Source organism: Hoplias malabaricus, chromosome 8, assembly GCF_029633855.1.
Source record: "Hoplias malabaricus isolate fHopMal1 chromosome 8, fHopMal1.hap1, whole genome shotgun sequence".
Lineage (NCBI taxonomy): Eukaryota > Metazoa > Chordata > Actinopteri > Characiformes > Erythrinidae > Hoplias > Hoplias malabaricus.
In genome coordinates, this window is record NC_089807.1 from 36,732,446 (window position 1) to 36,753,858 (window position 21,413).

General features: G+C 42.4%; 1 protein-coding gene across 1 annotated transcript in view; it reads left to right on the forward strand.

The window, feature by feature from the left end:
* pgbd5 (piggyBac transposable element derived 5) overlaps positions 1 to 17,989 on the forward strand; it is a 36,228-nt gene extending 18,239 nt beyond the window's left edge. Inside the window, exons 3-7 of the mRNA XM_066679458.1 lie at positions 3,152 to 3,286; positions 6,880 to 7,057; positions 8,632 to 8,829; positions 12,477 to 12,582; positions 13,382 to 17,989. Coding sequence (XP_066535555.1) covers positions 3,152 to 3,286; positions 6,880 to 7,057; positions 8,632 to 8,829; positions 12,477 to 12,582; positions 13,382 to 13,577 — 813 coding nt within the window. The 3' untranslated portion in view covers positions 13,578 to 17,989. The remainder of the gene's footprint in view (positions 1 to 3,151; positions 3,287 to 6,879; positions 7,058 to 8,631; positions 8,830 to 12,476; positions 12,583 to 13,381) is intronic.
* Positions 17,990 to 21,413: the final 3,424 nt, after the last annotated feature.

The window sequence follows — 21,413 nt, forward strand, 5'->3', positions numbered from 1 at the left end:
TGGTACAACCACAGTGACCATAAAAGGCACCACCAGTGTTCTTCTTTGTCTGAGTGTGTATATGGTGGAGTATAAACATATATCTCCTGATGTAAGCAGCTGCTCTAGCAATCACACCTTCAAATTATGACTCCAGTAATACATCATTGTTTCCTGTGTTGATTGCGTCGCTCCTTTGTCATTACCCTTCCACTCCCTTTAGGAGATGTGCTTTTATTTAGCCATTTCCGATACTTCCATGATTACAGAATAGTTCACATGTGGCTCTGCATACTTTGTTAGCCCCCTTTCACTGTGTCCTTCAGGTGTCAGGAGCCTCACGGTGCAGGTATGATTTGGGTGATGGATCATTCACATCGTCAGTGTCACTGCAGCTGCTGAGAACGATCCACTACTCAAATCATACCTGCCGTGTGCTGGTCCAGTGGGGGTCCTGACCGTTGAAGAACAAGAGTGAAAGAGGACAAAGAAAGTATGCAGAGCAATAGATGGACCACAGTCTGTTATTGTAGAACTACAAAGTGCACCGATGAGCAGTTGGAGATGATCCCGTTTCACCTCTTAGACCTACCTCATAGCCATACCCCTCCATTTTGCTTAGGGGTAGCGGTGTCTCAGTTTTGGTTGGGAAAGAGGGGTAGGACAGAGATTTTTAAACAAATGCCTTGTAAATCACAGGCAAGATGGCTTCCCAAGCAACCAAAGAAATATCAGTATCATGTATTGCCTTAGTTTAATGTACTTTCGATGCATTTTGAACCTTTACTTCGTAACAAATAACATCACTAGTAGTTTGTATATGTCTGAATATCCCATTCCACCTTAAATGGAGAAGCAGTTACATTCTAGCACCTGTGGCTACTGCAAAATTAAGGTGAAACTGGAAGTTCCCGCAAAATGACCCTCAAAAACAAGGTGTAAAGGCAAAATTACGAAATGGGATTCGCCCAAAATGTACAGCAAGTGTGGAAACAAGGTCGTTATAATGTTTTGGCTGATTGCTGGTGTATAACACCCGAACTTTCAGTAATGTGTAAAAGGAGAATGTCTGTGGAAGAAATAAAAGAGCCCATCTGTATTCAGCTCTCTAACTGAGTGCTCCACTTTGTTTTCCCGCCGTGTAGCTTCAGTGTTCTGCTGCAAAGAAAGTGACCTTGGTTGATTTGATGCATATAAGATGCGGAATGTTGGTGCATTTTGTTTTTGAATAATATATGACCCCGCCGACCTAGTGTGGTGCCAACTCTGCTCCATTTGCATTCCCATGCCCCACCCTCACCCCCAAATCTCTCAGACACAACAAGTTTCCTTCCAGAGGAAGGCTTTTAGCCACAAATGAGGAGATCTTCAGATTAGGGGCTTTGGATTGCGGAAGAAGAAGAAGATGTGGAAGAATGTGGGTCAGAATATATGCACAACAACAAAGCCCGATCCTGGATGAAGAGTGACGTTTACAGATGGAAAGCAAATCTCTACTAAAAACCTCTGTTTGTAAAATTTCTGTATTAGTTTTTTAAAATGTTTCTCTTAAAGGAACACCAGGTAAGATCTGGCTTTTTTGCTCTTGGGCTCCCCCTACAGTTGCAGAGTAATAAATTTTTACAGCACTGTCCTCAAATCACCTTCTCCAAAAGTTACATAGTGCAGTTTCCGTGGTGCTGAGCCTGGAGTAGCAACGACAGACGATCTGTTCTCCCTATTACTCATCAGTGCAGAACCGCAATGATTTTGAAGCTGTGATATTAAGGTAATTGTTCCTTTAAATTTATAATAATTTATACCCTGGTGTAAGCAGCAATCACATGGTGCTCTGGCAACCTATAGATATTTACAGTACTGCGCAGAGACAATGAATACTTCAGATTCCAGCGATCCATCATTGTTTCCTGTATTGATTTTGCCTCTCCTTCATTTTTTACTCTTCCACTCCTTTATTGTTTAAAGAAATCTGCAGCGACATTCTTCCATTTTCCAATAGATTTGACAGCTCCCTCAACCCAGAGCTCGTTCCTCTCTCCTCGCTGTTGAAAAATGCCTAATAAAAGGCCTTTGGGAGAGCGTACCATTTTGTAAAAGAGCAGATTAATTAGCCTCTTTTCAAGCCCCGAGTCGTGGTTTTGAAGTCGTGGCGGAAGTCTCATCTTATAACTCTCTCTGCTTTACAGAGAGGTTGTGGTTAAACAGCTGTGAAATGAAAGCGTGATGTTAGCTGGGGTCTAGGCTTGGTATTATCTGTCGCGGATGGGAGTCGGGGCAGGGGGAGGGCGTCCCCTGTGTGTTACAGGAGAGAAAGACTGCTCCTCAGCGGCTGGTCCATCACGAGTAAATGAAACACCATCTGCTCGCTTTTCCCTCTTCCATGGCAACACCGCCTTGGCAACACGCATTCAGCCAGCTCCATCCCGATGAGTTTCCGTCGTCAGGCTTGAGCCTCCGGCTGGTGGAGGGCCAACTGCTCAGCACAACTTCCCTCTGTGAAAAACTAGAGGGGGGAGATCAGTGACTCAGCTTGAAAACACTGTTGACTTGGACAGCACTGTTTGTAAAACACAGGCCGTGTCTTAGTTGTGTTGGATCTTGTTTTTGTGGATGGTTGCTGCAGTAGTGGTCATAAGATGCTGCCCACTGAACGCTGTTGGTTGGATATTTACGATTGGAGTGCTCAGCAGTGACACTGAGGGGTTTAAAAACTCCAGCAGCACTGCTGTTACTGATCCACTCGCACCAGTTACACACACTAACTCACCTTCACCACGTCAGCGCTGAGAATGATCCACCCCTCAAATAATACCTGCTCCATGGTGGTCCTGTGGGGGTTCTGACCACTGAATATATACATATCAAATGTTTAATAGTATTTTTGTGTTATTGTGTAATACAATAAGATACCCTCCAGAGCTCCTGGCTGAGGCAGGGTTCGAACCAGGAATCTCCTGATGGAAGGTTGCACTCGGGATGTGTGCAGCAGCATGATTATGGTCGTCATATTTCTTCTGTTTTGTTTAGAATATGGTAAATTGTATTGAAAACGTCACCCCGGACTAATGTAGTTATTTCTAAATTTGAATGGTATTTTGGTGTATTTCAAAATGGAAAAACTCTCCCACTCAATTCCCCAAGAGCTCAGTCTAAGAGACCTCTTTTCCTTCAGGTTCTTCACGAGCCCCTGATCGATGAGGACCCCGTCTTCATAACCACATGCACAGAGAGGGAGCTGAGGAAGAGGAAGAAGAGGAAGTTCAGCCTGTGGGTGCGCCAGTGCAGCTCCACCGGCTTTATCTGTCAGGTAACAACAAACACACACTAAAACTGAACTCTAGCAGCCAAGACATGTCCAGAGACTGAAGAGACTGAGCTGTGAGACTAATGTAGCTAATAAGCAATGGATGCTAATGGAAACTAGATTAGCACATATCAAGTAGCACATATTAGCTGAAGTCTCCACACTGTTGCTTTAAATGACATTGAATTCTTAGGTAACATCAAATGGACCTGTGGGGTTTAGGCAGTGCTGATTGGTGGAGCTGTGAGGCAGTGTAAAAAGGATGCTACTAGAAGTTTTCAGGGGTTCTTTCCATGATACAGTCCCATAAACACTCATCATACAGGGTTCAGGGTCGCGGTGGGACCGGAGCCTACCTGGAATCATTATGCGCAAGGCAGGAACACACCCTAGAGGGGGCCCCAGTCCTTCACTGGGCGACACACACTCACTCACACCTACAGAGCAGGACTTGAACTCACAACCTGCAGTTAAAGGACAAACAATGAGCCTGAAATGATCTGTTTACAGAGAAGCAGGCGCATCTTTCTGGTGCATGCATCTTTTTAAAATGAGAATAATTATTAATTACTATAATGTTGTGTGTAACATTTGCAGCAGTGGATTTAGCAGTGGAGCTCACCTTAAACGCTAAGCACCACTTAATGGACCTCCATGAATATTTACATTATTGTAGTTACTGACATATATAAGTATGAATTAAAATGAAAATAGCAGCTTAATTTGCTTTAAAACTGACAATTTTATTAAACTGACGGAAAAAGCTCGCTACGGAAATTCTTGAATGTAACCGTGACGTCACTGGTGGACAACAGCTGAACAACGCGGTAAAACACAGTTATGACTGACTGTTATGACAGTATCTAGCTAGCTAAATAACCAACATTATTCATGACAATAGCCTAGCAATAAGCTAAACTCAAATTTAGAGGTACCGTTATTCTTGTAAATGTGATCGAAGTCGAACTCGAATTCATCCGACACTATAAACCTCCGTAATGCAGCTACGTAGCCGAGTATAATTTGAGCCCCCGAGTTTAGCGAGTCAAGCTAACGTTAACTAACACCAACTAAAACAGGCGAAGTGAGTGTCCTTGCCCTGTTTACCTCCATGTTACAGAGGCTCTTGAACACCTTTCGTTGGTGTCCTTACATGCCCATATTGTTGGAAAAGCGCCAGTGAAATGAGCTACAGATAACGGAGTGAGCGGATGGTCCTTTCCAAAGTGCCCGTTTAAAGTGGACAAATTTAGTCCATTTACTGGATATTTTGGGATCTTTGGGCCATTTGTTCACAGATGTCCCACTGTACATTGAATGATTGCAGCCAAAAACAACACACCTTTTCGTCATTTTGTATTAAATTAAGTGCAACTTCTAGAGTTGTTGTCCACCGTCTACGTCACAGGCAAGACGCCTATTAGAGTTTCTGAACACCGTTGGGGGGGGGGGGGCAACGGTCTTTTAAACCGTATTCCTTGAATCAGTAAGAAATAACATGTTTTCTGACTATCAATAAACACAAGTTAGGAACTCAAATTCCACTGTATTTATTTGTTTGACACTTTCATAGAGCTGGTGCTTAGCCTTTAAACTTAAAACAGAGTTTTCTGATAAACACTGATGCATTTAGCCCAGACGGATGTTCTGCTGCAGTAACTGTTTGTTCCTTCTCTTCCTCACTTCAGTCATTTACCAACAGTTCCTCAGTAAATCACTTCAGGCATTTACCAACAGTACTAATGTTCTGCCAACAGATTAAAGTTGGCAGCCAGTCAAACCCAAATGTGAACCATTAATATTAAGAGTGGGAGAGAGAGACAGACAGAAAGACTTGAAAAATGTGAACGTCAACTCAAAGAACAAAACATGTGATTTATTTATAAATTTTTTTTAAACACACTCCTGTTTTAATGCTGTGCTCAAAGAACTCCGCTTTGATTTATGTACCGTCTCAGATTTTATTAAAGGGAATTTCTTATATATTTTAGTTTTATCATGTAGACATTGCAGCATTTTAATATGTAGCTCTTCACCCCTAATGTACTGAATCTAAATCAATATTAGATGAGGCTCAAGAACTCTGTGTGTGTGTTGTCTCTACCATAGGATCTGGTGTAGGACACCTAGGATACATTAATAACAAGCTATAGTTCTGTAATAAGTTGTACAGTATTGTAATATATATTCACCATGTAATTCCAAACACAAAAAGCACAGTAGATGACACAGTTTTACTGACTGACTGGACACTCGTCTTAAGAGGGAGCTTATGGACACTACCAAAGTAAACAAAACAGACTGCTCTGAATTGAGTTAAATGTAGCAAACTATTACTAGCTGTGACTGTAATCTTCTCTGAACCTGCTCATAGAGGAGGTGGTACCCTCTCCCAGACTACTGTCCCTAGACCATGAAATATATTAGTGTGTAAATATTCTCCCTCCTAGGACAGAGCCACACTCTAGAACTGTAAACCCCTAAATGGCCAGTGGAAGGGATCCATGATCTAGGGGCCTAAGATGTGGCCTAATGTTTAGAGCAGAACAATTGGGACTGGAAGGTTGTCAGTTTGATGCCCTGGAATGGAAAAATTGAGGAAAGGGAAGTGAAGTTAGCACTCTTCATCTCTTTCCTCTGCATTCGCAGCTGGAGTGCCAGGTGTGTGAGAGTGTGTGAGTGCACAAAATTTCTCTCAAAATTTCTAATGTATAGAAACAGTAGTGATTTGCAGTCAATTTTTTTATATAGGTCTTTATTTTAGTATTTTAAAAAGTAACTAGGTTGAGCTGAAGCATTCACAGGCCAGAGAGGAATCTGAGACCCTTGTGCAATGATTTATGCCAAGATCATGGACTCTATATTGTCAGAAAAAAAGGTACTGTACAGGTACATTATTGTCACTAAAGGTACAGACAGTGTAAAGACAACAGTGGTGTTAAAGTCTAGTTGTGAGTATTTGTAAGCTTTCATTACAGAACTATGTAAACTATGTAAATAAAATGAGCGGTGTGTCGCAGTCACACAGCTCCAGGGAGCTCCTGGTGTTGGGGGTTGGAGCCCTGTGTGTTGGTGTATCAGAGTGGGTTTCCTCCGGATGCTCCGGTTTCCTCCCACGGTCCAAAAACACGTTGGTAATTGGACTGTCCGTAGGTGTGAGTGAATGTGTGTGTCACCCTGCGAAGGACATGCGCCCCCTCCAGAGTGTGTTCCCGCCTAGTGTGTTGGTGCCCAGGTAAGCTTCGGAACCCACCGCGTCCCTGAACTGGATAAGTGGTTACAGACAATAAACTAATGAATGAAAGTCCTGGAGATGAATGGAGAGAAATCAACGCAACATAAAAATCTAAATCTAAAAAAGAATATGGTACAATAATGATCCCAAAGTACAAAACATCCCTCAAGGGTACTACCACACTGACATTTCTTTTGAGAGTGTAGCTTGTCCATTTAGTGTCAGTTGAATGATGCGGAGACTGAGGAAGTGACCGCATTTTCCTGTAAACGTTAACAAAGTTAATTATTATCCGATGTCCATATGAATCAGATGTATTTTTATGTAAAGTAACAAGTTAACTAATGCCTCCTGTCTGTAGGTCTATGTCCATCTGAAGGAAGCCCCTGGTCCAGATGGTCTGGACACCCTGAAGAAGCCGCAGCTCCACAGCATGGTGGCCAAGCAGCTCTGTCAGAATCTGGCCGGACGCAACGCCACCATCTTCACTGGCCCCAGCATCACCAGCCTCAACCTGTTCCAGGAGTTTGAGAAGCAGGGTGAGTGCTCGTCAGTGTCAGAACCGTATTGCCTCTCTCTTTAGGCTCAAGGGAGATTACTGGTAGAGTTCATACCATGAGGGCAATACTCCTGTATTCTGGAAATCGAATTGAATTGAATCCTCACTTCATTTAGAATTGTGTTGATGTTGTGACGGTCTATAGGACTGAAGATGATCTGAGAGGTAGGATAGGGGCAAGTTTATTTATTTATAGCTTAGTATGTGAGCAAGAGGATTTTAAACTGAATACAGTATTTAACAGGGAGCCAGGGAAGACTCAGGGGTAATGTGTCGATGCGAGCTGGTGTAGGCAAGAAGTTTTGAACCCTCTGGAGCTCCATACCAGAGAGGGGACGTTTGAGATAAATGAGTGAATGAGTTTTTCAGCAACAGTGAGGGAGAGAGATTATCAGATTTTTGATTCGTGTTTAGTAAGTGGAAGAATGTAATTTCAAGAAGGGAGTTGACAGTGTAGATCAAGATTAAGCTTGGAATCAAACATAACCCCCAGGTTACGAACTGCATTGGAAGGACACACAACAACATCCACCAATAGAGGAAGTGAGTGAACTGATTCTGTTAAGAGAAGCCTTGGAACTGATTAGAATTAGTTCAGTTCTGTGGACAGTCTACTTTCCTCTCAGGCGTTGATGAGCATTGGTTACTTTGTTGTTTGGCAGTTTGTAGTCTGTCCATCCTCAATCCCATCGTGGTAGTCATTTACTGAAGCTTTGCCTTTTAGGGGCAAACTCTGACAAAAACGATACGTCAGATCTGGCCTCGGTGTAAGACTAAGAACTGGTTGTTTGCTTATAAATGAATCTATCCCAGACCTGGAGATAATCACTGTTTTCCTGGGATTGGTCCTAATGTTCTGGCTCATGTGAAGATGAACTGAACTGGATTCACGGTGCTTAGACTTTATATAACACTCAAACTATCTTCACTTGATCTCATTTTGTCAGCTCTTTCCGCCTCTCCGTATCTGATTCTAATCTCCTCCCCAGCCCATGTTCCTCCTCCCCTGCCGTTTTCCATTATCCACAAGGCAAGCACGTTCCAAATGGACAGAGTCCACTGAAGTCAACCTTGAGATTTCAGAAGAGGAGAGTGTGTCGTCTTACATTAGCTTCACTTTTGGTGTGTATGGTACCTCCTAGTAATTAGAGGAACAAGGGCAGTTTGAACATTAAGGACAAATGAAGCTTTCTGCACTTACGGCATCAAGGTTAAACACCAATTTACCCTTCCTTTAAACACTTTACCTCAACGGACACAGCTCTCATCTTAAATTAACCCATAAAATGGAGATTAGCACCGGGCCTAATAGGGACGCTGATAGACAGGAATGATCAGATCTCTGCTAGCTCCAGTGGGAATGTCATCAGAGTTGTTTTATGTGATTTGGGGGCTTTAGTTTATGCTCCAGAGACCATAGATAACAGTTTTAGAGTAAATCTGATAAAGGTTATTTCACTGTTTGATATGTATGCATGAGAAGCTAAAATTATGCAAGCATTACTTGTCCTTTCTGACCCATTGTGTTGACAGTTGTCCTGATCTCTTGTGTAGATATCTACTGCTGTGGGCTGCTGAGCACCAGGAAGAGTGACTGTACCGGCTTGCCCCCGTCCATGCTTCGCAACCCCGAGGGTCCACAGCAGAGGGGTCAATATCGCATCAAGATGAAAGGCAACATGTCCCTCATCAGCTGGTACAACAAGGGCAACTTCAGGTTCCTCACCAATGCATACTCACCCACGAAACAAGGTATGAACCCAGTGGCTTCACTTCGGTGATCTGTGCAATTCATACAGGAGATGAATTGACAAAAATGAAAGGTGGTAATAAGCCTTTGCTGCAGTAAGAACATCCGCTTTTCTGCAGAGGCTTTAAGGGTTCTCCATGTCGGAAAATATGAGATGAAAAGTGATGTTTCCATGCTACTGCAAAACAGGCTGAATCCCAAATCCCTTATTACACCCTACGTAGGGCACAGTGTAGGTCATAAACTAACAGTTACTGCACTTCTGTAGTGTGTTGTAATTCTAATTGTAAAAAAATAGCTATAATCTTTACGTATCCTTGTCAAAGTAGTCGTATTCTTGCGTTTACAGAGTGCGAAGTGCACAGTGTTGCTAGTTTGGTGCTATTTGGGATGCAGCCTGCATCTCTGCTGAAGGACACAGTTGGACGGAACAGGGCTCTGTTTACAATAATGACACGGATAAACAGGTCAAGGTTCCTCAATAATATTTCTTTAATTTTGCCTCTAAATGTTTGAAAAGAAGTAATAAAATAGTTTAAACATCACATATTGTCATATTTATTAGTACTGAGTATGTCCTCAAAATGGCGGCTACAATGCACAGTGATATATTAAAAGCAGGGATAAGTTGTGCTTCCACAATAAAATATGATCATGTGTGTCATGAGCTCCTGGGTTCAATCCCAGGCTTTGGGTGGCAGTCTATGAGGAGTTTGTGGTCTCTCTGTATCTCTGTGGGTTTCCTCCCATTGGCTGTGTGAAATGTGAGTGTGTGATGCCTTGTCCAGTGGGATAGACTGGTGCCTTGTCCAGTGTGTGTACATACCTTTTCCCCAGTGATTCTGGCTGGACTCCAGACCCACCGCAACCCTGACCCTAAAGCTGAATTCTGTCACTACAAAGGGTGTCTAAAAAACGTGGACATTTTATGCTTTTAAAAAGACCCAATTCAATTGCAGAACAGTGGAATCAGAGATAGTTCTCTCATACACACGCTTATCCAGAAGTCATTTGCCGGCCTCCTGTCAGGAAGTGGAGTTAAGTGGTTTTGTATGCTGATGTGAGTGGATTAAGTTCATGTCGAGCCAGTTGATGGATTGCGAAACCCAAAGCTACATCACATTATGTTCCCTGTCATGCTTTTCACTTTTCTTGGAACTGATGCCTTGATCCATCCTGACAGCAGCTCCGCATGAGACGTGTCCATTTTCTTTTTTTTTTTTCTTCTTCATTAAAACCGCAGGGCTCCTCAAAAACAGCAGTGTGTGCTTCATTGTCTGATAACTGTTTCCTCTATAAATTGAATTCCTCTAAAAATAACCAAGCTGTACCTACTCAAGGTTATTGATCTGCCTTTACTATCAGCCATAACATTAAAACCACCTCCTCCTTTCTATTTTAATGGTTAATAGGTGCACTGTGTAGTTCTTTAATTACAGACTGTAATCCACCTGTAACTACAGCCTGTAATTGTAGAACTACAAAGTGCTCCTGTATGGTCGTTACTATCCGCTTGTAACCTCGTGACGTATCGACCTTGTGAAACGTCATGTCCGGGTCCAAACTGCTCGGTATGGCCAGCTTGGTGATTTTGCCGCTAGTGACTTTTCAGACCTTCTAGCGAGTTAAAATAAAAGTAAAAACTACTAGCACAAAATCTAGCTCCTTTATATTAGGCAATCGGTAGCACAACTCGTTAGAAAATCGGGACTGACCGTGAGCGGGACGCACAACAGATCTAAATGAGCTGCGAATGTACAAACAGCGCTGCCAAAGACACGTTTGCTTCATTTTACGTTTAATGTATTCCTTTTAATGAACCCCTGAACCAAGATAACAGAATTGATTGAGATATTCAGCTTTATTCAAGCCGTAAACTAGGGTGACCAGACGTACTCTTGTACCCGGACATGTCCTCTTTTTTTAGACTTAAAAAATGTCCGGGATTTTGTTTTTCTAGAGCTGACAGAACTTCGAGAGGTTTCGTTCACAAACTAGTCCCGCCCTCCCCTACTCCGATTGGTTCGCTTGAGTGAGAAGGGAGCGTGGTGAAGTAGCGTAAAATCTTCTGATTGGACAGTCTGACTGTAGAGCTACCGTTATTGGTCGATAACCTTCTCTGTAAATATTTAATTGGTCAGTCTGCACGTCAGTAGTCCTTGTTTACGTCAGGCAAAGCTCATGTACCCACCCTCATCTCGAGCAGCTATGCCGAAACGTAAATGTAAGTTCCTGGATGAATTAAAAAAAAATCCCATGTTTTGTGTAGCAAATAAAGGTGTAAACAACCTAAAAGCACACACAGGTTCAGCTAAGCGTACAACGGCAGCGAGGGGAAGGAACACCCCCCCCCCCCCATCTCAGATCTGGTCACTCTACGTAAACATGTATTATGAATATATGAAATGGGACCAAAGGCTGCTGGATCCGGAAATGGCAAAACGTCACGAGGGGCGTCATACTTAACAGGCGGATAGAAACAAGGAGGTGGTTTTAAAGTTGGTGTATCTCTGATGCTGGTTGGTGTATCTATCTGACATTATTGGAGAAACTGCAAATCACGTTAATAGCTTTATGAAATTCCCAGAATTGACAAAAGCTGCTAAGTGGAACAGAAGCGCTGCTGAGAGATTAACGTCTGCAGATTTTAGAAAGACTTACGCAGCAGATTCTGGATTGACAACAGCTGAAAACCTTGAGTTTCCCTCACATTACACTGAAAGATGGAGAGGGTCAAGATTTTGAATCAGGTTTCCTATTATAGACAGTAATAGTATTATTTTAAGCAAAAACAGAGCCCTTTCACAAAGCATTATTTCGAGTTGAAGCACAAAAACGAGCTGCAGTTTCTGAACATTAACTACTTTAGACTTCATCCTAGTTGGGGGCCAAACACAAGCCCTAATCACTTTCTGTTTTTATCTGAGTATCTTTAATAATCCTGATTAGACAATTTCTGTAATAAATGTCTGAAGTCAAACAGTTTTTTAACACGTTCATTCATCTTCAGTAACTGCTTTATCATTACCATAGGTCTGGAATCTACTCTAAATCATTGGACGCAAGGCAGGAACACATCCTTTACAGGGCGGTTTTTAACAAATAATAATTAAATATATTAAATAATAAAGAATAAATAATAAACTTATTTATAGTATTCTTTTTTTTTTTTTGTCTGTTACTTTATCTCAGTCTTCATAACAACACGTCATTTCAGAACCATAGGAGTTGTGCTGTGGCTGTGAAGCAAGTGTGGAGCTGGATTTTCTTGAGTGTGTCCTGTTGAGGTGTTGAGGTCCAGTCTGTACGCAGTATCTCACTCTGTGATGAGTGAATATCAGTGTGATATTCAGGCAGCTCTTTAATGCGACAGATGGGAGGTGGTGCCCCATCAGAGCCCTGGTAATGCTTTCCATCTGATCGCGAGGCTCTCTCAGTGCTTCTACCAGTGGTTTATTAGTTATCAGTGCTTTCATTTTGCTGAAGCTTAGTCAAAGGGGTTTGTTGTAATTGCTCAGTAATACGCCAGTCCCTTTCACTCAGAGCATCTGTCCAACACCAAATACCTCAGCTCTGGGCCTTGCTGGCTGAGTGTCAGATGTAAATCCTGTGTATTTAGGCCACACTGACGCTTGTGCTTTGGTTCTAGGGGTGATTATCAAGAGGAAAAGTGGAGAAATCCCCTGCCCCCTCGCTGTGGAAGCTTTCGCGGCACACCTGAGCTACATCTGCAAATATGACGACAAATACAGCAAGTACGCCTCATTTTGTCTGTCCTTTCTGCTTCGCTAAACACTGTCATTGACAGTGATGAACAACCTTGGTACAAATGTGTATAGTTTTTCAGCTGGTCATTTTTACCGAGGGGGCTAATAAATCTGGAAGGTACTGTATCTACAAAAAACACCCTCCCAAAGAAGTAATGCTGGTTATTCACCCCTTAAATTACACATATTTCTTCAATATAAACACTACCACAGTATGTATAAAAAAACAGAACACATGCTCCTGCTCTGGGGCTGATGAGACGCGGTGGGGTTGGGGGTGGGGGGTTTGGGGGGGGTTCTGTACGCAGCACAACACTCTTTTGAATTATTTATTATAAAAATAAAATAAATAAATGGTTTTAAATTTGATCTGAAATTCTGAAAATAAGCATTTTTTGATTTATATAAGACAGCTTACCTGACTCTAGCCTGGATACAACATAAGAAACTGTTATGTTGTGTATTGGGATGTGTATGGCATCCTGTTGCACAGTTGTCCACACGTTTGTTGCAGCTGGGCCTGTAGATCCCGCACCTTCTTAGGTTGCAGAAACTGGTATCCCAACATCCTGCACATATCACTGACCTGTTAGTGTCTCTCATATCAGTACTAGGGAGGACCGTCCTGTCATATGTGATGGCTCCCCAGATCATTACTCCAGCAGTTAGGGCAGTGTGTTGCACCACATTAAAAGGCAGATCTAATCAGACCATTTTGTAAGCATTTGAGGCTAAGGCTGCTTTTCATTTTTATTATTTAATTTTTTTTGCATGTGTGTGAACGCAGGTATTTCATTTTTCACAAGCCCAATAAGACGTGGCAGCAGGTGTTCTGGCTGACCATCAGCATCGCCATCAACAACGCCTACATCCTCTACAAGATGTCAGACGCCTACCATGGAAAGCGATACAGCCGCGCCCAGTTCGGAGAGAGGTTGGTCAAGGAGCTCCTGGACTTGGATGACTGCTCACCCACCCAGTGAAGTGACCAAATGCTGTATAAAATGCACTGAAACACACTGATACACACACACACACACACACACACACACACACACACACACACACATGAGTACACACAGCCAGATACTCACAGTGCTCCCAATAATGACACTTCAACACCTGCCATCTGTGACCCACTCCAAGTCTGATTCTGCGAAGAATATTTCTATTTAAATCTGGGCTCATATCGAACACCACACAACACTGTACCTATAATAACCCCCCCCCCCACCCCGTGTACATACACCGTCCATCCCTGTGTGTGCTCCCTCCTGCTGCATGATGAAAATGAAAAGATGTGCCCTTGTACATGTGCAATGATTTTTATATTCGGAGTGTGTAGTATCTGTAGTAGTCTGAACCCTGAGGTGAACTGTTGTGGATTCGCTCTGTTTGTCGGCAGCATATCAACCGTAACATGCAGCACTGATAACACACATCCTAATCAACTGAGAATATAGTGCCATTTAACCCATTATATCCCAGCTTTTGTTGAAAGGAAAACCTCTGTGTTCCCAGATTTTGAGTCAATGTTGTCAATGAAGCTTAAAGGAGCAGGAGGTCATTTTACCACTAAAAAATATCAGAGAATAATTGTTTTTTGTTGTTGTTGTTGTTATAAGTGCAACTCAAATGTGGAGAATGGCCAAGATTATACCCCATAGAGTGGGTCCCACACACGAAGGTGGCCATTTTAAATGATTACACACAATGTCTGACACATCCAGGCCACCAGGTGTCAGTATAATGGCTGTTCAGTAAAATGAAGATTCATAGGAGACAGCGACTGATTGCTCCTTTAAGTTTACTGTCACTTAATACCTATTATTTTTTTAGGTCTGTTACTGATGCAACCTTATTCCTGATGTTGCCACATTGGAAGTAAATCTGGCTCTTTGCCACTTGTCCAACAGCTACAGAAGAGTAGTATCTGTGGCCAGTCTAATGCACTTTCCTCCTTGTATCCTTGTATTTTTGCACTTTTGATTCTAAGGGAGATGTACAGTACAAACCAAAATGATGTTATAAATTGGGGATGCACCGATTATTGGAATTCCGGGCTAATCCCGGTCTGATATTTGGTTCTTATTCATATCTGCCAACCAGCACGGTGACGCTGCAGGAAGTGGTGCTGCCACACAGCTCCAGGCTCTCGGAGGAGAGTCCTGGGTTCAGTCCTTGCCTCAGGTCAGTCTGTCAGGAATTTCGTGTGTTCTCCCAGTGTCTGTGTGGGTTTCCTCCAGGTCCTCCAGTTTCCTCCCACAGTCCGGAAACACACGCTGGTAGGTGGATTGGCTTTGTTCGGGTGAGCGTGTGATGCCCTGTGTTGGATTGCGCGGAACCAGCACCTCAGACTCATCCCAACGGCACTGGACTCCATCACTCCAGAGAAACATTCCAGTATTTACAGCCCTATGCTGGCTGCCTAATTGAATGCCTGTGTCTACTATGGGTACAGCTGAATTTACTAATTATTACGAGGGTCTTCAAAGCTTTTAGGACATGAGGCTTTGTAGGAGGTACCAAATCGAGTGTAACGAGTGAGATGCAGATTGTCTTAACATTCTGCCCTTTCAGAGTACAGTAAATTATTGCTGTCCAAAGAAAAAAACATGTATCTTCATGTCTGACTTTTTTTTTTACTGCATTATTTGAACACAGCAGTTGTTTGTTACACTGTATGAACATTTCATGACGAATGAACCGGTAGAAATGCTCCAAAATCACTTGGACTTTCATTGAAATTTAAGGTTTTGTTTGCATTCCCCTGTAATACACTTTTTTTTACAAGGGTCTTGGGGTTGTGGGTTCGAGTCCTGCTCTAGGTGACTGTCTGTGAGGGGTTTGGTGTGTTCTCCCTGTGTCTGCGTGGGTTTCCTCCAGTGCTCTGATAGGCTACTCAGAAGTGTCCGTAGGTGTGAGTGAGTGTCACCCTGCGAAGGACTGGCGCCCCCTCCAGGGTGTGTTCCTGCCTTGCGCCCAGTGATTCCGGGTAGGCCCCGGACCCACCGCGACCCTGAACTGGATAAGTGCTTACAGACAATGAGTGTTTTTCTTTGGACAGCGATGATAAGTGTTATAAAAAATGAGTTTGAATTACCAGTCAAATCTTTAAAAAAAAAAAAAAAAATCAGACACATCCTGATACGGATATAATTCCAATATCACGGTGCATCCCTAATTATAAGCCCAAGATTAAAGTTGAACCAAACAAAGGGCGTGGTACTCTTTATTAATGTCATATCCACTCCTGTAATCCTTCACTTTGTGGAATCTGAGGGAAGCCCAGAGAAGAGTGACCTTCTCTTTCCTCCACATTGGTGTAATCTCAGGAGAAAATCCATGTGGGAATAGGACCAGAAACAACTGTAAATACATTTTCTCCTTGTGTGTGTTTGTGTGTGGGGTCAGGGGTTAATTTAAATGCGGTATTTACACTAAGTGAAGTTATCAGAGAATGAGTGTGCGATGTATTAGAAGAGTGATGAAGAGAGGATGAAAAATGGCAATTAAATACGTGTAATTGGTCACTTCAGCCTCATGATAAATCTGCCCTTGGGTTCTGACAGGAATATAACCCATCAATATAATCCACAGAGAAATATCAATTAAAGTCAACTCTAGCCTTTTGAACCACTGCGAAGCCAATGTTCAAGCTTTGCCTCTTCCCCTCAGGTAGTAGTGCTTTATCCCTGCCTCTTTATCACTGTGCTGTGGCCACCGCGGCCCTGACCTTCCTGTTTTGGTTCGGAAATGCCATAGATGTTAGTAAAGTTAAATGCATGGCTGCTGTTTTTATTGAATGTTGTCAGAGCAGCTGATCAGCACTCGTATGTCGTTACTGTGTGGACAAGCGCCGTACTCGAACGTCCGCCACCGTCCTCCACGTTTCTCCAGGACGGGATGGAAATGGAACCGACTCTAAATGGACCTAAGCCATACCAAGGGCTCAGTAGTAAATCCTGACCGGTTCACCGGACTGCTGCTCTTCTCCAGCTCATCTGATCTTACTCAACATTGCCATTTGGTGAGAAAAATCAACAGCATGCCTAGAAAATACTCCCCACTGGGTTTTAATGCGGTCTGTTCTGGTGCAGTTACAGCTTGTGCATGCACACTTGAAGCTTCATGTCCAGTCTTTGAGAGAGGAAAATAAATAAATAAATAATAAAAAGAGTGCAATATTTTCACGAAGAGGTTCTACAGTATATTTGGCCTATTTTGTATTTGTATGTTTTGTTGGGAAAAGAAATGTTTTATCCTTTTTCTAGATGTTTCTAGATGTTTTTGAGATATGCTTTTAATGTGAAGTAGTGCTTCTTTAATCTGTATGATTGCGTTGTGTACCTTTTCTGTTCAGTAATTTTATTATTATTTTTTAAATTCTTGTAAATACTTCATTCAATGTAGCTTCCACTTCACTTCATTGCCATGTGTTTTGTATTAATAACCAACCGAGTGGTTTATAACATGTAACGGGTTGATGCCGCTGACGCTGATCTGATGCAACGAATAAGTCGCCAAACGTTTAACTTGTTTCCACAGCAACTCTGTGAGGACACGCCCACCCTTCCTCTGACTGGGGCTTGTGTGAATAAATGGGGGTCAGAGAGATTGGGACTAGTCTTGACTTCTCCTGAGGACTTGGTCCTGGGTATCCTCAGGGTTTTGTTACTACAGTGATGTAGTGTAGTGCAATAGATGTTACACTGTAGGGGGAAGAATGTAGGCACTGGTTGGGTGCTTAGAAAAAATAAAAGAAAACTGTTAGCAATTCATCACTCACAAAAAACAAAGAACAACTCCGTAACTCCTATGTTAATGTTAACATCTTGTCGTTTAAACGCTTCACAAGGCCATTTCTGTTGGTTCATACTTCACACGAAACAAAGGACACTTCCACCATTCAAATTATGTTCAAAACAATAGCTGTTTTCTTGGACTTTGACAAATTGTGAACTGATCCAAACTGTTGAAGCTTGAAGGAAACTAGTAGCTAACTAGTAGTACACTGGACCAAAATGTGTCAACAAATAACCACCACAGACCATCACTGTACAGATCCTGTGTCTATGAGGTTACACATGTATGACTGTTGTGAATGTAATGTTTCCTCGCTGTTAACCACCTCCTTTATTGTTGAAGAGTAACCTGTGAGTCTGCTCCTGTGCTAATGTACTGTAATGTTAGCTTCACTGTCCGAGTGACTGCAGCGCCACTGTCTGACCACCACACTGACCTTCATCTCCTTCACTTTTCACTGTACCTTTGCACACTAATAAACGTTCATGATTCTTTTCTTTTTTTACACCATTTTGTTAAAGGTGACCACGGTGTGAGTCCATGGTTTTATTCTGAATTATAGAAATCCTGCAGGATTCTGCAGGAAAAACCCATGATCATGTTCTTAGCTTTGTAGCATCTTGGTTATACAAATGCTAGAGACTTTGCCAGGGGAAGCAGCAGAGCATTGAGTGACAGCGCTGCATATAACTGACATGATGTTGCCAGCAAGTCCAGCATGCCTCCAAATCTCTGCCAGTCATTTCTTACTGACCCAGATACACACTGATTAAAAGGCATGCAGAAACACTGCCAAGGGCCTCTTTTTCCATATTACACAGCTCCCCAGTAAATATTAAAACAATCGAATAAATCATACAGCATTATTTTATATATTTTTGTTTGCAGCAATTGTAATTTAAATATGTAAAAATATTAGTATCACAATTAACATTTAATATATATATATAACCTAATATAAAGTTGCAGTCACAGCTCCAGGGACCTGGAGGTTGTGGGTTCAAGTCCCACCCCGAGCGACTGTCTGTGAGGAGTTGGTGTGTTCTCCCTGTGTCGACGTGGGTTTCCTCCGGGTGCTCCCGTTTCCTCCCACAGTCCAAAAACATTGGTAGGTGGATTGGCGACTCAAAAGTGTCTGTAGATGTGTGTGTGTGTGCGCTGCCTTACAAAGCACTGGCGCCCCCTCCAGGGTGTATTCCCGCCTTGCGCCCAGTGATTCGAGGTAGGCTCCGGACCCACTGCGACCCTGAACTGGATCAGCGCTTACAGATAATGAATGAATAGAACGTAATAATGAAGTATTTTGAAGACGGCAAGCGAGAAGAGTTTTCTTTACTGCATTCAGTAGTTCCATCAAAGGAAAAGTGCTGGAAAGACACATGCGTGGATTAGTTCTGTTCTTTTGGATACAATATTATCCCAAGGTATGTGAGGGTTTTGGTTTAGCTGATTTTTTATGTTAGATTTTTATTTTTAAATAAATAAATAAATAAAATAGCAGTAATAGTTTTGAACACTATAAACACTTACCATAATGTAACAAGAGAGGGAGCCATTTTGAACTTTGAATGATAATTCCACACTACACAATACACTTTAAAACCCGTAGACCTAATATTAATCGGTTGCATTTACAACATTATTCATAAAGAACAAGTTTAGGGCTGAAATGTGGTGCTGCAGGTAGACTCCAGGGTTCCAGCTGCACCTCGTGGGTGAACGTGTGGTGCCCTTGTCCAGGGTGTGTTCCTGATTAACGCCCGATGATTCCAGGTAGGCTCCGACCCCTGATTGGGATGAAGACATTTTAGAGAAAATGAAGGAATACATGAGTTACATGTTTAATCACGTTACAGAGGCTGGGTAAAGCAGGGTGTCTTTCTTAAAGACTCACACCTATGAAATGTGAAGTTCCTTTGTGAGCAGGGACCTGGACCCATGTCTGTGATGAAGCAGCTTTACGCAGTTCACTAATACGTTAGCCGTAGTAAGTTCTAGATTATTATATTTTCCTAATTATGTGGTTCACAAGGTACGAACACGCTCTGGACAGTGCCTGATTAATAATGTCACGCGGGATTAATGATGGCCACTGGGGGAAATGTGATTCTGGGGAAGAACACAGAGAGAAATCTCATTAAAATCTCCATAATGATCAAAAATAATAAATAAATAAAAACGCCACAGCTGGTTATTTATATATATGTAGATATATATATAAATTTTATTTAAGTTAATTTTTTTTCCTCATTCAAAGTAAACCTTTTGCCATATCTATAAAACAATGAACAAATACAAGCGCTGTACAGTTGACCAAATCACTATTAACTGCAACTGTATGTGTTTATTATGTACATGCATGGACATACATATCGTATATACACACATATACACTTGTACAACTCTTGACCCCGTGGTGTCTCCCTCGCCGACAAATGCAAAGTCGAGACTTGGATTTAAGAGAAACTGAAAATCTGAGAAACACCCAAAACCATTTGTCAAAGAAAAGGCGGGGGATTCAATAAAAAAAAAAAAAAAAAGTGGGGTCTCATGTCCTTCATTATCTGATACTGTCCTGTTCTTGAATAATGCTGAGACAAATGAACCAACAGCGAAGAACTTTGGCACACTGTGCTTTGTAAACACTCAGTCCAACACCAAAACTCATCATCATCATGTATTTCAGAATTTGGCCCAACTCCATTTGATCAAATAAAGGTTTCCTCCCGTAAACTCACACACAACGTTGTCTTCAGCCACTGCACCAAAGACGGCATCGCGACGTGGAAATCATAGGCAATCGTAGGTCACTGGCTTCTCCATTTTGACTGGCGAAAGGTGACTTAAAGGTCAATAGCAGGGTCTTTTGCCCTCTGAAGCTTAGCTCACACCTCACACTACCTCACTCTGGGTGAGAGACTAGGGAAACTTCAGCACGTGTTTGTGACAGTCGCCCACTGCTGATATCCGTAAGTTACAAGGCCTTCACTTGTGTTTGCAGCGCCGTTAGATCCATGTCTGAGGACCTGTGGTGCTCTGTATCTCAAAAAAACACAGAGGGCGTGTAGTGGAAACAAGGAAAAAGAAATAAAAATACAAAAAGCAGGACTAACAAGTTCTGATACGTGATTACAGTAGGTCAGACTCGTTGGGTCTCGTCTAGAATAAATTACAGAATGCTACAGGGCGATCCCGACTGCGATATTTAAACAGAGACTTTCTGTTAAAACAGACATCTTCCCAAAAAACAAACAGCATCACAGCATCAGGTGGAGTACCGTAATTAAAAGTGAACCACAGAAATGAAGGAACGAATGTAACATGATCGAGAGTCAGAAAGAAAGAACAAAAGAGAGAGAGAGAGATGGACAGATGTTTTCGTGTCCAGTTAGAGCCCACACGTGATGAGAGCCGGTCAGTTGCCCTTTGTTTACAGTAGCATGGATAATAGGCTATGGATATCGTCACCTCATATCGGAGAAAATCAAGTAACAACACAATGTGTAATAAACAAATTAACGTCCGGTGCTGTCCACTACCAGCTCTGTGCTAGGAAGCTCATGATCAGAATTAATACAAAGAACTAGAAGTGATCAAATAAACAATGAGTTTGTGCACCAAGGAAACGTTCCCGTCACTGGAATTCCACTTCTTCATGATGATAACACGAGCTGGAGCAGTTACGGTGAACACGTCGACCACTGGATTAACCTAAATAACTATAAAGTAGCACTAGAACCAAGAAGTCCTCAGGACAGGAGAAGGCTGGGCTAAGTGTGGGGAGAAGTCATCACTGTAAGTTCTGTGGGTAAATGGGGCGGTGGGGCCGGTGCTGAACGGTAGCAGCCAGTGCTACCCGCTCCGCTGTGTGTCCAGCAGCAGCGCCGCCCGTGTCCACACCTCCGTTCTCCTCTCCAGAGGCCGGGCAGGAAGCAGTTCAAACCTTTACACACTGCATCTTCAAGACGCAAGACAGACGGAGAAACAATTTGATAGAAACTATAGAAGAAAAA